This window comes from Myodes glareolus, chromosome 17, assembly GCF_982192425.1.
Source record: "Myodes glareolus chromosome 17, mMyoGla1.1, whole genome shotgun sequence".
Lineage (NCBI taxonomy): Eukaryota > Metazoa > Chordata > Mammalia > Rodentia > Cricetidae > Myodes > Myodes glareolus.
In genome coordinates, this window is record NC_142042.1 from 21196472 (window position 1) to 21211440 (window position 14969).

General features: G+C 43.4%; 1 protein-coding gene across 2 annotated transcripts; it reads right to left on the minus strand.

Annotated features, from left to right (window-relative positions):
- Window positions 1-2211: 2211 nt before the first annotated feature.
- Window positions 2212-6771, minus strand: Ddit4l (DNA damage inducible transcript 4 like). 2 transcript variants are annotated; one of them, XM_048456974.3, is made up of 3 exons: window positions 6622-6771; window positions 6231-6371; window positions 2212-4535 (listed from the first exon to the last, which is right to left on the minus strand). In XM_048456974.3, exons 2-3 carry the CDS (start codon window positions 6319-6321, stop codon window positions 4045-4047), a joined length of 582 nt encoding a protein of 193 aa, XP_048312931.1. In that variant the 5' UTR covers window positions 6322-6371; window positions 6622-6771; the 3' UTR covers window positions 2212-4044. The 2 variants fall into 2 exon arrangements, with proteins under 2 accessions (XP_048312931.1, XP_085533788.1); XM_085677662.2 differs by lacking the exon at window positions 6622-6771 and having other exon boundaries at window positions 6231-6482.
- Between the last annotated feature and the right edge of the window lie 8198 nt (window positions 6772-14969).

A 14969-nucleotide genomic window follows, 5' to 3' on the forward strand; every position in this document is an offset into this window, starting at 1 on the left:
TGGTGATGGGAAGAGAGTCCCTCGAAGTGTTCAGCTATGGAAACACAACATATACAGTGAAGCCTAGTCTTGAACCCATAGCAGAAACCAGTGTTTGTTTACAGCTAATGAAATGGGTGTCTCAACAAGAAGTAACCCAGCACTTCTGCATGAATAATCTCTATAAACTGCAAAGCACATTTAAAGTCTTTGATGACTGTGTACTATTTATTATTCATAAGTGAACTCAACCAAAACTTGTCTTTGTAAATGCAACTGAACCCATTTTAAATGCAAATTATAATTTTAGTGTTTCTCCCCCCCCCCCCCCGAGAAAAACACTAAGAAAAACCTTCAAATTTAAAACTATTATGCTGAGGTAAAATTCAGTATAAAAAAGTAACGGCGGGGAAGGCACAGGAACAGAGAAAAAGTAACACTGGAAATAATCCTTCTGCGGAAAGGCCCACTTTAGCGTTTTCTGAATAGATTCTGGTGTCATATTTTTACACCACTGACATCCCATTGGAAACACCTAGCAGAATGATGTAATGGTTTTACTTAAAATGCCAGTATTTACAGTGATCTAGAGCTTGTGCCATTTCCAACTTTTAAAACTAAGAGTGAAAAACCGGGATGGCAATGAGAGAACACGACAGAGACCGCAATTCCGTGATTTCTATATATGTATAATAAGCAAAATGGCTCAAAGAACACTGGTAATGAAATATGGGCTGGCTGGCTCATAAAACACACTAATCACCAACTTTCCATGACAATGACCGATTGCTATGGTGCAGTTCCCATGGGGTGAAGGGCTTTGACTTCATCAATTTATGAACTTGGCAATTGTTAGCTAAGATGCATAAGTATTCACTGATTTCTTATTAAGGCTTTTCACTTGCATCTCTCTGGTTATTAGTTAAATTGAGTATCTTTTTATGCATTTGATGGTCATATGAGTTCCTTTTTAGATAAAAGAGCCTATTCAAGCTCTTGTCCACTCATTTTTCTCTTGGTCATTTGAATTTTTCTTCTTACTTTTAAAGAACTTGCAGAAAAACCTCCTGCGGATCTGTAACCAATGGCTGGGTGTGAGCAGTGGCCCACGACTCTTCACGACACTGCTATGCTCCTCCTTCCTCACATGTCACATGTACCCTTCTTATCTGCTGCCAACCTGTACTGGGCTTCAATATTATTGTCATCATTTGTTTAATCTACATCGTCAAGGAGTGCATATTATTATATGCATTCACATATACGCATACACCAGCCCCCACTTGTTTAATCTCCTAAATAAAAAAAATTCATGCTTACTTTGTGTGTGTTGGGGGCATGAGCATATCCCAGCACTAGTACAGACGTCAGAGGACAGCTTGCAGGATTGAGTTCTCCTTCTACCCTCTGGTTCTAAAACATCAAATTTCGGCAGTCAGGCTTGGTGGCAAGCAGCTGTGCCATCTCACTGGCGCATAGACAGACTTTAATATCAGAGAGGAGCCCCGCTAGGAATACATCACAACCACTGACATTGTCTCCTTGTTTTTCCTATATAACCAGAAACCACAATCAACATTTGCTTTTGGAGCCCAGCCCCATGTCCGTGAGTAGTAGGGTATTTGTTTGGTGTGCTTGAAACTGTGGTTTCAATCCCAAGCATAAACAAAGAATACAGTTTCCGATCTATTTTCAAAGCAAATGTTCCTGACTCTGTCTATATAGTGTTCAGTGTGTGTAATAGCGTATCTTTTAGATGTTTGAGGATAGTTACTGGAATTCTGAGATAAGGAGCCTTAATTTGAAGAGATAAAAAAGGTATAAGAAAAAATTTAAATTTTAATTGAAGGAGAGTTCAGAGGAGTTGTCATTTAAAATAATTTATTAACAAAAATGAATCTGTACACTGATATATATATATATGGCTATTTAGAAAGCTATACAAAATGTCTTCACATAATAGTTTTGGGATTTGTTTTGAAGAAGGCAGTTGCCCATAATATTCAGATCATTAATGTCTTCCTATTGAAAATATTATGAGAAAGTTGGAAATTTATGAATCAAATCACTCCTTACTGATATGTAAGTACACAAAATAAGCATAATTGGAATAATATAATTGAGGGTGCAAAATAGCTTTGTTAAAAAGGAATAATTTGTTATCTTCCTTCAAATCCTGTCAAATCTACTTTAGGGTGACCATGACACAAACGCAGAAAAAAAACAAGAGGGTAAGAGAATTCAAAATGTATAATGTTTTATTGTAAAAAAAAAAAGACAGACTTTAATTTTGTTTTAACAGGAATATCATTGTAAGAGCCTCCTTAAGCCATCATCACTTTGTAATTGAAATAGGCAAGAGAGTCAGTAATACACAACTGCTAGTGGGAAAAGAAGCTATGTCAGTGCCTGTGAAGCTTCAGGGTCCTCCCTGGTGATGTCTCCAAGCAGCTACAGAAACACAGTGGCCTTCAGAACCCTGGACATCCACAAGTCTACAAAACAGCAGGGATTTGCCTATAGGCCCAGTCCTGTGAAGACTTTGTGGTGTCTGTCCCAGCATCCAAAGCATACAGCTTATTAGAACACATGCTCATTGCAGCAGTGATGTCTCAGGTCCCCTGCAGGACCAGTAACTGCTGATCAGACTTGTTTGTGTAAGGCCAAGATGAGGATATCTGTCCCAGTCATGTTGGCGTTGATGTCCATGAACTCATACTAAAGGCTTGGGCAGGAGACCTGAATACACTTCTTTCCATGACCCAAGGATGATAAGACCCTGCTGAATACAGCAGAGTCATGTGGAGGGTAAATTACCTCAGGACCATAAAAACAGAAAGTCATTTGTTTACTCAGAATAAGGCAAAACCCAACTGACTGAAGCATTTATTGTTTCCTAGGAGTGGGTATGTAAGGTGGGCTGAGGCTGGGTGTGTTCAGTGGTTGACCTAAGTTATTACAGGATTTTCGTATCTAGTCTTTAGCAGCAGCAACATCTCAAAGTCAAATCGGGCTCTGCAAATATAAACACATGGACAACTAGGAAGAGCGAAGTTAGTGAAAGGTGCTCCAGTTCCCAGAAGAGGCCAGAGCTGAGCCACCACGATGGGGTGAGCTGTTTCGTTGGGGACAGAGCATCTTAATGGCATAAAGCAGCAATGTTATCAAGTGGACGCCACCCAGGGCGGGATCTGAGCTTCCCCTTCCCCATCTTCATAGATGGGAAATCACTGTTCACTCAGCCACATCAATGACATGTCAAAAAGGCTGGTGTGCCGTTTCTCTTTCTCTAACTAAAGAAGGTATGACAACCTCAACAGTTGAGAACTAGGGAAGCTGAGCTGACGTGATCGGCCAAAGACATTGAAAGTAGTACTGTAATCATTAAAATACCACGTAAACTGTTTGTCTCTTGGGCATGGGCGTCAGGAGAACACCAAGCAGGGAGGCCGTGCTCTTGTTACTGTGATATTTATTCACTCTTAGGTAAGGTGACATTTTAATTAAGTCCATCGATTTAACTGTACCCTCTTGTGTAAGACCTCTTCAAATTCGAGTAGGAAGCTGGTGGTATGGCCCTCTGGATATTTTGATGGGCTGGACATCATCTGGTAAGATCCTGTCATTGAGAAGATCACTCTGAGAGGAGAGAGAGAGAGAGAGAGAGAGAGAGAGAGAGAGAGAGAGAGAGAACAACAACAACAAAAAGCCCTAGGCATACGAAAGCCAAATTAGGCAAAGTGTGTCTTATTCTGTTACCTAGACTACCTGTTAAATACAAGACTGAATATAAAATTGAAATGCCTTGCTTCTTTTTCTTCCTTATTCCATCCCATTCTATACGGACACATGTGGACATTTTGCTCTCTTGGATTATGTCTTAAAAGCCAAAAAAAAAAAAAATCAGCCTTTTAAGTAGGTTGCTATGGGTGGGAGACACAGAAGGAAGATGGCCTAAATCTGGGAGTTCTTGGTGAGGGCAGGCAGGCAAACTACACATGACCGACTGAACAGCGTTAGAGGTTTATTATCCACTCATTAGGAACGTTTAATGGCTTTTCCTCCTTAGCACTCTTCAATGACCGTCGTTCCAATCAGAGAGTACAGTTTTTTCTTAACGAGCCGAAATCCTGAGCTTAGGATCAGAGTTCTCCTGAGGCCTGTCGAGAAGCGCCCTCGGCTAAAGAAGAAGTCCCTGAGGCTGGTCCACGAGCAGTTCTCCTGCTTGAACACGAGTGTGAGCTCAAAGGTGGGCACCACACTCGCATCACATACGATCCTGTCGAGCTTTTTGCACACATTCTCGATTTCCAAGTTCACGTGCATCACACAGCCCCGAAGGCCGCAGGGCTCCGTGGAAGAGAGCCTCAGGACATCTTGAGCAATTCTCTGGGTCAGTCTCTCAGGGACCAAGACCTTGGAGCAACCCAGTTTGGTTTGCTTTGATTTGGATAGACAGTTTTCCAACATCTTAACCAAATTCTGGCACGTGGTCTCTTCAAATACCACCTCGTTGAGGTTGGGCTCAGGGACAACATAATCCCAGTAGTCGAAATCTGAAAGAAAGGAGCGTTTTAGAGATGAGAGAAATGTGTCTTCCTGACACAGGAAAGCCTGGCACCACGAGCTTCTACATCTAACTGCTTTGGATACAGCTTTGAGAGTTAGCGTGCCTCACTTTGCCATTAACCCATAGGCAGTAAAATAAGTCATTTAACCGTTCAAGTCTGAAAGCTTATCCGTGCACTCAAGACATGGATGAACACGGTGCCTAGGTGCAAACAACTTTTCTTTAGATTTCTATGTCTCCTCAGAGTCTCGAGGATTATGCAGCAAAAACCTATCCGTGGTCGTCCGAGATTACTAGTTATTTCCTTTCTCGCTTGCTCTCTCTGTAGGGTTTTCCAAGTTTATTTTAGTGTTTTTTTTTTCAGCGAACAAGTGTAACATCTGGAATAAAAAAATCATTACTTTTGCTTCACAAAGGGACCGTTGGTGTGTATGTATTTAAACACAGAATGATCGCAAGCACTTGTTAATAAGTCCATCCCAGTATCGATGATTTACCCAGCTCTTTAGTTTTCTTTAAAAGTCTTTGCTAGAATGGCCTGAAGGTCCAATTTTAGCCTGGAGCTGTTTGATTAAAGATTGCTCACAGAGGAGGGGACCTTTGAGGTTCATGAGGTTATTTATAACTGGGCTGGGTAGGTTTTTCTTAGCTGTGCAAAACAAAACAGACCCAGGAAAACAAAGTTGGGTTTGCTCAGAGGAAAATAGATCGCTCTGCATTTGGTCACCTACCTTCCAAATTAATCCTACCGCCTGGCAGGGTGCCACACCACACAGTGGCCTCAAACCTCCTTCACCTTTCCCTGCTTTCTACTTCATGCGTTCACTTGGGTCGCTGTTCTTTTTTTAAACTAATACATTTCAAATCATATCTGTACTTTACCTGTATTTTAGCTACACTGAAGACAATTTTAGAGTTTTTGGTCCTATAGGATTACCTTAATTTTATCTTACACATGAGGAAGATGCAAGGAGCTTAAGTAGCTTAATCTGTGCCCACACCATCTTTGGTAGCAGAGTAGCCTGTTAAATTAGGAGCTGCGATTCAGAGCTGCACAGGATGATTTGCGTGGGGCCAGGGCTATCAAACTGTTCTGCTGACATTAGGAATAGAGTAGTGGATTCATTTCACAATGGAATCTTACTTAGTTACGGAAAGTAACACATTAATAGGGAAGGCTGTAGCTCCAAAATATTAAGTTGTGGAAAAGCGAACCGAACTCAGAAGAACACAGATTGCATTATCATCCAACACTCTAAGAGCAAAACTAACATAGTAACAAAACACTGAAAGATGGTTCTCTGGGGATGTGAAAGAGAGGGAATAGATGGCAAATGGGCAGAGAAGAATTTGGGAGGAATATGTAGTGGTTCTGGTTACACAAGTAAATGCATGTCTTAAAACACACCCAGCTGAACACTTAATGTCCCAACCAGGAGGATAGGGAACTTCATCCTCAAGAGCCTGTTAGCAGACTAGAGCAACACAGTATTCTCGTTACGTTTGTTTCTGGCCGGCAGACAATGCTAAGGAAGTTTAGAAAGACATCTGAGATGGATTTCATAGTCTTCTCTATCTAGGAGGGAATGAGGTCTCGTGCGCTCAGTCAGGGACGCTTACACTATCTAGAGAGGAGCCGCGACCTTCGGATAGGAGAGAGGTGGGCAGCCGGGCGACTCACCACTTAGCAGATTCCCAGGATGATAGCCACCGTCCAGCAACTCTGAAATGCTGCCCGGGTTCTTACTGCTCAAACTGCCCGTTGCAACCATGGTCAACGGCTCTGTTTCCCTCGCGGAGCAGAACGGTTTTCCCTAAGGCGCTGTAGGGAAAAAGCGAGAGAAGTTTGCAAAAGCACTCAAGAAGTGCAAAGGCTCCTCGGAGTCCCGGCATCGCCAGAGAGAACTAGTCCGGGCACTGCCCTTCCAGAGGGAGGGGCTAGCCTTAGTAACTCAAGTTGACAAAGCCCAGGGAGCAGAGACGCCAACTACAGCCAACCAGTTGAAAGTAGCTCGAAAGTTAGCACAACTGGGAAGTGACCCTGCCCACTCCCGCCTCCTACGGCCGCTCACCTGCAGGGATTTCACCGGACGGTGAGGGGGTAAACTGAGGCAGACGTCCCTCAGTAGCCCGATCCTTGGACAGTGGTCCCCGGCACAGTCCCGCTGCGAGCCAAAGGCTGCGGGTCACCGCGCCCACCCGCACAGGCTGCGCCCTGCCGCTCCGCCTCCGGAACACAGAGTGCTTTATAGGTCCTGCCTCCCTGCCTGGCCGGCACGCCCACCTGCGCCACCCGCCCGGCCCGTGCCCCGGCCCGCCCCTGTCGGGTCAGGTCGCAGGCTTTTCAGTCCCAGTGGAGACAGGGGCCTAGATCAGCCTCTGGAAATTGAGGATCAGCCACCAGTTGGGCGGACACCTGCTGCTTCCTGGGTAGGCCACTGGTCACCCTGACTGCAATTCACCTTAAGGACTACCTACGTCCCTTTGGCTACTAACCTGGATTCTTTGATGTTAGCTTCTGCCCATGGCTTGCGTTCTTCCAAGTTCAGACTACCCAGGTCTTGGAGAAGGAGCTGTTCAGGCAGGAGGAAGCTCCAGGTCCTGTTAGCCATGGCCTGAGGCTTTGCTGTGTCATCCTGAATAAGTACTTGGCTTAGTTGAGTTGGTATTCTGTGAGCAGCCTTTATGCCCATGTTCTGACAGCTAACCCATCAACTCCAGTCCGCACCCAGTCTCTGCAGGTGGTCGGATGTGGCTAGGGCTCTCTGGCTTCAGCTGCACTCAGGAATCAATGGGACATCTTTGGGGATGCTACATCTGTGACTGAAACGTTTTCTCCGCGGCCAGGGCGAGCCTGGCACTGTTCTAAGACCTGGCTTCTGAAAGCAGGGAGCTTGAATTGAAGTGGGGGCAGTGCCAAGAAACTAAACAAAACCACTAACGGGATCTCCGTTGCCTGCTCCACCCGCAGGATAGTTTGGAGCAATAGCCATTCCCAGAAGCTGAAGTTCCGGGTAGGCCTGTTTTGGAAGAAGTTTTAGGCTTTGGTCTTCAAAAGTTTGGAGGCAGGAGACTAAAGAGTTATCCTGCTGGGATAATGCCCCTGACTCTCGCGAGGAGTCCTGGGCAAAAGCAAGCAGAGGTGATGCACACTCATAAAAGCAAGCCGCCAAACCCTACTGGGGTGTTTCCTCGAACACCCCATGTCACCCTATTCCCTCTGCCCTGCTACCCTGAGCCCACAGCATAGGATTTGCTAGGTGTGAGTATTCCCAGCCGGGACGCCGAGGATCAAAAGAAGAAGAAAGTGCGGAGATACTTGGGGCTGTGGGTTTTGTTCAAGCAGAGAGGTTCCCGCACCAGTCCCGCGCTTTGGGAACTACATGTGCAAAGGACCTACAGGTTAGGGCCTTGAAAAGCAGGATCAGCTGTCTAGGCTAAAAACTCTTTGTCAGAAAAACAACAACAGAAATGGTAAAGAGGGGGTGCTAAGCAGATCAGTGGGAGGACACTTGCAGGCAGAGCAACAGAAACTAAAGCCAGCATGAAGGTCCATTTTTAACTCCGCCAGAGCAGCTGCACAGCCTCAAGGTCAGGCAGGCTGAGGAGAGAGATGCTGATAGGCTGGGGAAAGCAGATTCCCACTTCTATTTTAATAACAAAAGTGGAAAACAAGTAGGCCCATTTAAGCCCCGTAGAAAGGGTTCCTGGGGTTAGAGCATGAAGGTCCAATGGATGACCCCCACCCCCAGGTGTCCTGCCAATCACGACGCTCTGTCCTTCACCAGCCACAGAGCCTCTTGTTCTTCTCTCATCAGCCTTGGTAGTAGCAGAAGCTTGCTGCCTGCTTCAGGGAAAGTTGTTGGTATTATAATCGTAAGTGACCAGAATGGACACTGTTGAAATAGAGGCATTGCACATGTCCACTCCTTAGGAAATTTAGACCCAATTCCCAAGCATTTCCATGGGACCAAAATTATGGAAACTCCTAGATTGTAGTATCGACCCTGGGCTCACCTACCTACAATTTTACATCACCCTTTGAGATTTTGCTGCAGAAAATAATTCATTGATATGCAAATGATTTCAGATAATAGCATTCTTTTTGACCGAATGAATGATACTCCCAGGAATGACAGGGCAGAGGAATCACTAGCGTAGAGCCCATACCTGCAGTGTATGGCAGACAGGGTCTTTCTTAAGTCCACCTAAGATGTTTCAAAATCATTTTCTGTCACCAGCATCCATCCTTGCAACTACAGGGATGACTTAAGGCAACGAAACATTTTAAGGATTTAAAGAGAATCAAGGGAAACCAAGGCAGCAGTAGTTTTGGTCATAAATGATACACTGGAGTTTTTGAAAATGTTGTGAATATAGTTCATGAATAGCAGCAAGCTCATCATACTGACATATTTCAGATGTTTATCAAGATGCAGTATGTTTTACTCCATCTCTAAGTCGGTGAAAATATTTGCTATGGCACTTGAAGTCAGAGTTGGATAGGAGCAGAACTAATTGATTGAATAATTCGCGTGCCTCTCACACCTCAATATACAATAAAAAACTATCAAAATCCTAAGTAAGGCCTTTCATCTTAAGCGAGCTCACAGTTTTTATTCCTGTGATTTACTCATCTGGCATTTAAGAAGAAAAGAAAAAGCAATATTAAATGTCAACCATAGCTGGTATGTAAGCAAACATTGAAGTTCTGGGCTCCCTTGTGTAAATACAGCATTCATAGTGCCACTACTTACATAAAGTATACCTGTACAAAGATATTTTAATATATGATTGGGGAAATGCTGGCATCTGCTGCCTCCTGCCTTGGAATGCTGACTGCATTTTCCCAGCCAGTTTTCTCATTTTACCCAGTATACGCTGCTGCTCCGAAACCTTTGTTAAGACGTTCAGTATGTCGCTTCATTTCATGAGCTGTAACACCTGAGGAAAGTACCTGGGTCCCCTAATCCGTCCAGTGGATTTTTGAGCATCGTTATGGGGCCGCTTGCCAGGGTGGAAGAACAAATTCCTTTTCCGGATGCTATGATTGCATCTTCTTTACAAGCGATGCCTCTGATTTCCTATGACTGCACGCACTTGGTAAATGAAATGCTGAGCGGCCCTAGTACTTTAGATGCGGAGACAAATTCCCTGACTAGAGACAACCTAGGGGAGGAAGGGCCTATTTTGGCTCAGAGTCCGAAAGAAGTCAGTCCATGATGGTAGGGAAGACAGAGAGGCAGGGGCCTCTGTCCTCAGGAAACAGCAGACAGGAAGTGGGGCTGCTCTCAATCCCCAAGGCCCGCCTCCAGTGGTCCGCTTCCTGCAGTGAGGTGCAGTCTCCCAAAGATACCACGGTCTTCCAAATCAGCACTATTAGCTGGCGACCAAGTGTCTGTGGAGTGTCTCAAGGGTTCAGTGAGGGAAGGCGCCCCCATCATTGTTCTAATTGTTCTGAAACTCTGCTTCTACGGTTCAGTTGCTCGGATAGAAGAAAATTTATTGCACCATTTGCAAGATGTCCGTGAAATATTTTCCATTGGACAAGTAACTAAAAAAAAAAAATCCACCAAGGTGTAGGTAACCAGGTAAGGAGACTTGATGTTATATAAGAAAATGCTATGATTACAAAGTCCTATGCTGGCAAGATGACTGGGAAGGTTAAGACCTTTGCTGTCAAGTAAGAAGACCTGAGTTTAATTCCGAGGACATGCATGGTAGAAAGAGATAACATCCTCACACAAGCTGCCCTCTGATGTCCGTTTGTGCGCCACGGCATGCATGAGCATGTGCATATGTGCGAGCGCGCACGCACACACACACACACACACACACACACACAGAGTAAAGTAATATGATAAAAAATTAAAACTTCCCACTGTGATGTACAGTGACATGTGTTAACTTTGATAATCCAAGATACAATTTTGTTTTTGAATATCGACAACTACAACTATTGACTGTAAGATCCCCCAAGTTTTATGTTTTTCCCTCTGATGATATCATTCATTTTGCACTTGCCTTTGAAAAGCTCCAACCAGTAAGATTTTTATTAAATGATTAATCATGCAGCACGAGTTATTGTATATTATGATATAGGCTTTGCATTAGGTAAGTTAACCTCAAGCCTTGCCTGGCATAAAGTAAAACGAGCCCCAATATAGAGTGATACAGAGTGCCTGTTGTTAGTCGTGCCTTCCATTAGCAGAAGGCATTGCATCTCTGAATTTAATCAGAAAAACTGTTACCATAGTGACTTTATGCTCAAAGTAGCAGTATGGCTTTATTATGGTCATAAACAATGACACATATTATCTCTTAATAAAAAAGATGTGATGTGTCGAAAGGCAGACAAGATCTGTATTCCCTTCTTGTGATGTGGAAAGGTTTACAGTTTAGGTGACTATTTGCAGTCAATGTCAACCTGAAACATGGAGTAGGTCCCTGGCACTTCTCTAGGGTTATATCATAAAAGTTTTCCAACTCTCCAACTTGAGAACACTACCATGATACACCGCTTTCTCTGGACTTCTTGAGAGGCACACAGAATCCACACGCTCATGTAAGTATTTGCCTTCCACGCTGCCCCTCCATGGACCAGTCAAGTGTCCTCATCGCGAGTGTTTTCTAGTGAGTAAGTCTTAGGGATCCAGCGTTCATGTTGTCTCCCTCCAAAACCACACACTGCCTCATGACAAAAATCTATGGGGTTTCTGCAAAAGAGGCTTGAACCTAAGAACTGAATCAAAATGTCGAGGAGCTAGAGGATTCTGTCGGGTGGTCCAAGAACCATTCTGTAGATGTAAAGCCCAGGAAGTTGAGCTCTGAAATGATTCCATGATGCTTAGCTCAGGGTGTAGAATTTAGTTGCATGGACCTAGGCCCACCTGTCTGGGTTTGTATCCCAGCAAAGGTATTGGATAGCTTAGTCAATTTGCATAAGGAGCTGGACATTTCTATGTTTTATTTTTCAAGACAGAAATTAAAGTAACGTCTTCCCTCACAGGGTTGTTGCGAGGATTCAGGGAATGAGAGCAGAAGGGACTCTATCAAGTTTAGCCATGATTATAGAGACAACATTTACTATACTTATGAAAAAAAAACCCACTCCAGTGTTTTGGTGACATTCTTGTGATAGCATTGCTGGGAGAATGTTTATATGAGCTCAAATGATATAAAATTTTTATCATTTGTACATAAGAATTCATTTGATGATCAATATTTAATAAGAATTGAGTATTAATTATGGTAGGCACTGAAAATACAACAGAATGTCAGGTTAATATTGACTCTATTCGAGGAGAATTATGGTTAGAAAAGTAGAGGATAATTACTACAAGATCATAATTGTAGTGATTTACTCTGTTGTCTCTGTGACAGCTCCCTAAGATTGACTAATTTATAGGAGCAGAGATTTGTTTCCTATTGTTCTGAATGCTGGAAATCTATAGTCAGTGGGGACAGAGTGGGTAAGACTTTCTATTCTAATTTTGTATGCAGAAGAGAGAAAAAAGAGAGAGGATGAAAGGAAGAAGGAAAAGGCAAGCGAGAGAAGAAAGGAGGAGGAGAGGAAACGGAAGATGGAGAGAGACTCATTCTTGGCTCAGGAACTCAGTCCTGTGGTAACTAATCCTCTCCAGCAATAACTCGTAAGAGTGAAGCCCTCCTCACCTAACCACCCTTCAAAGGCCCACCACTCAATGCCTTTGCATTGCACTGGGGAATAATTTCCCAACTGACGAATTCTGGGGACATATGCAAGCCACAGCGGAGTGAAGAACTCAGAGGTGAAACAGGACACCACAGGAACACTGAGATGCACACTCTAATGTAGAATCTTCGAAGGAAGATTTGTAGCCTCCCTACTCACTGTGCGTTTTATGGATGTCGCTGAGGAATCTGCACGTACCGCACATTCTCAGGCCTGATGCTACCTCCACTGAGACAGAACCTTTGCTTTTACACAAGATCCCAGATGAGAGCCGAAATTTAGGAAGTAGGTGGCTTTAGTGGAAAAGACTAACAAAACCGGTAAAGCTGTTTAGCACTCATAACAACTTACAGACCAATTAATAGAAACATTATAAAGCATTTATTGTGTGAAAATGCAGCCTGGAGGTAAGGCAGATCAGCTCCCAGCCAGTCATATGTTCGCTGAGTCTCTGTAATCTCAAGTCAGACATAATGCCGCTAATGAATCTAATCTGTCTTGTGCGCTTCTGAGCTGTTGTGCCTGGCCCGTAAAACTGCACACAGCTCTGTGATGCAGTCTGCTTGTCAGAAAAGACTATATTATATACAAATTAAGTCCTATTTTTAATAAACTTGAGGCACTATAACATTCTGAATTATGTTCCGACTCAGTGAAGTAGAAAGCCACAAGGAAACACACGAAGGGGCTTACACTGGGAAATGTATTTAAGGCAATGGTCTGTGGCAGCTTGTACTGGAAGTAGCCAATTAGGAAGAAGCAAATTAATACAGAAAGATATACACATCTTATTTCTTCTGAATTTACTAGCGCCATTACACATGCAGTTATTTCCTCTACTGTAATTATATTATGAAATATCTTCCAAAATGTTTGGGATTTGAAATATGCTTGTGACTAGGACTGTTTTCTGGGTGATATATACTATAGTAGGGGAGATAAATCACAGAGGCTGAAACTGCCTATTAGATGCTGACAGGGCTCTGAGCATGCTGAGGGGCATTTGGCTATGCAACGCTGATGCAATATTTCTGAGTTGACGAGTAACTGGTACCGAGCAAATTAACTTATTTGTTTTAGGGTTACATAAGTACTGTACAGTTGGCTCAGGTGTCTGGATGCTAAAAGCTTATGAAGCAGAACTCATCTGAGTGTGTGTGAGCAGCATGCCATAAGGACTTAACTTTAGGTTAAATCAGTCAGGGCTTCAGAGTCCGGCTATGGTAAGCAGGCATTGCGGCACTAACTTAGGCTCTCTCCACTCGAGTTTCTTCGTTTGTCCGTGCAAGATGAAGCGGCACAAGAGGTACTAAGCTTGTGCCAGTGAAGCCAGTGCAGGTCAACTCAGTCAGAGGTACTTGTTCCAAATCTACCCAGCAACGTGAGTCAGCTCACATGAACGCATACAAGTCTACTGAGGTAAAGGGGTCTGCCAAGGCACAGGAGGACCTTAGGAATGAGACAGATTGCTTATTTGTGGAAACGATTCCCGTCATTTTGGGGGGTTACTTGGAACAGCAGAAGTGCCCCTGTGATGTGATGCTGAGGACAGGGATGATGGCCATCAGTTCAGCTGCAGCCTTGGGAGGCCACTAACTGGAGCACAGCCTCCAATGCTGCCCCCCTCCCCCAGCCCTCTGTGCTGCCTGCACTTGAAGTCCCGGTGTGCATTGGCTTCATCTGGCTTAACAGGGAAGAAGGTGTGGCTTCTAATTTACATCTCTTTCAGCTGAGCAAAACCCCAGGATCAGAAAATAAATAGCAACTCAGAAAGCAGCAACATTGCTTTATTGTTCAACTGCCTGTGAACTAAGATTGATAGTCTGTATATCTGTTCATCATCATAATACTTATGAAAAATATACATAAAATTGCTTACTTCAAATCATTTCATATGCTTTAAAACTGCTTTCTTGGAAGTTCTACTTAAAAAAAAATCTAGAGCCAATTTAAAAGTTACTTCTATATTATACTTTTTTTTTTGTCTTTTGTTAAAAAAAATTGCTGTCCCCAAAGACGTGGCATATGAAACATTTCTCTAAGAGCGTTTTTGATGTGTATTTTAATGGTGACTGTGAAAAAAATCCATAAATCAGGGAATACTTCTATATTTTCTATATCAGGGAACTATCGCAGAGGAGACTAAGAAGGCACGAACCTTGTATACACTTATGAACGTGGAGCCTGAGAAATGTAACAGCTAATGCTTTAAAGGAATGATCTTTATATTTTCATAATGCACGTAGCTCAGAGGAGAGGTATGTATATGTCTGTATCTCTCTCTCTCTCTCTCTCTACCTATCTCTCTGCACAGGAGAATATTGGATTACTAGATTACAGAGGATGAGAGGTTCCACAAAATGCCATCTGGAACTTGGAGAACTAGCAAATCTGGTAGTGTAATTGGCTGTGAATCCACAGTCCCAAGAATCAGAAAAATTAATGCTTTAAGCCTCAGTTTGGAGTTCAAGGCCTGAGAATCTGGACTGGTGATGTTGAACAGCAAATAACTGTCTCATCTCTGTGAGTGAGAGAATTCACCTCTCTTCCTTCCATCCTTTTGGGTCTAAACATTATATGACCACTGCTCACATTAATGAAACTGGATCTTTCTCAGTCTATCAATACAAATGCTAATGGCCTCTGGAAGCAGATCCCCTGAATCATGTTTTACCAGATATCTGAGAATCATCCTTGCTGACATAC

Bases quoted from the DNA above. Each gene is read 5' to 3' on its own strand.
- Ddit4l (XM_048456974.3), bottom strand. From the start codon at position 6,321: ATGGTTGCAACGGGCAGTTTGAGCAGTAAGAACCCGGGCAGCATTTCA. The intron at 4,536-6,230 runs GTGAGTCGCCCG...CCTTTCTTTCAG, and splicing joins TCCTGGGAATCTGCTAAGTG to ATTTCGACTACTGGGATTAT.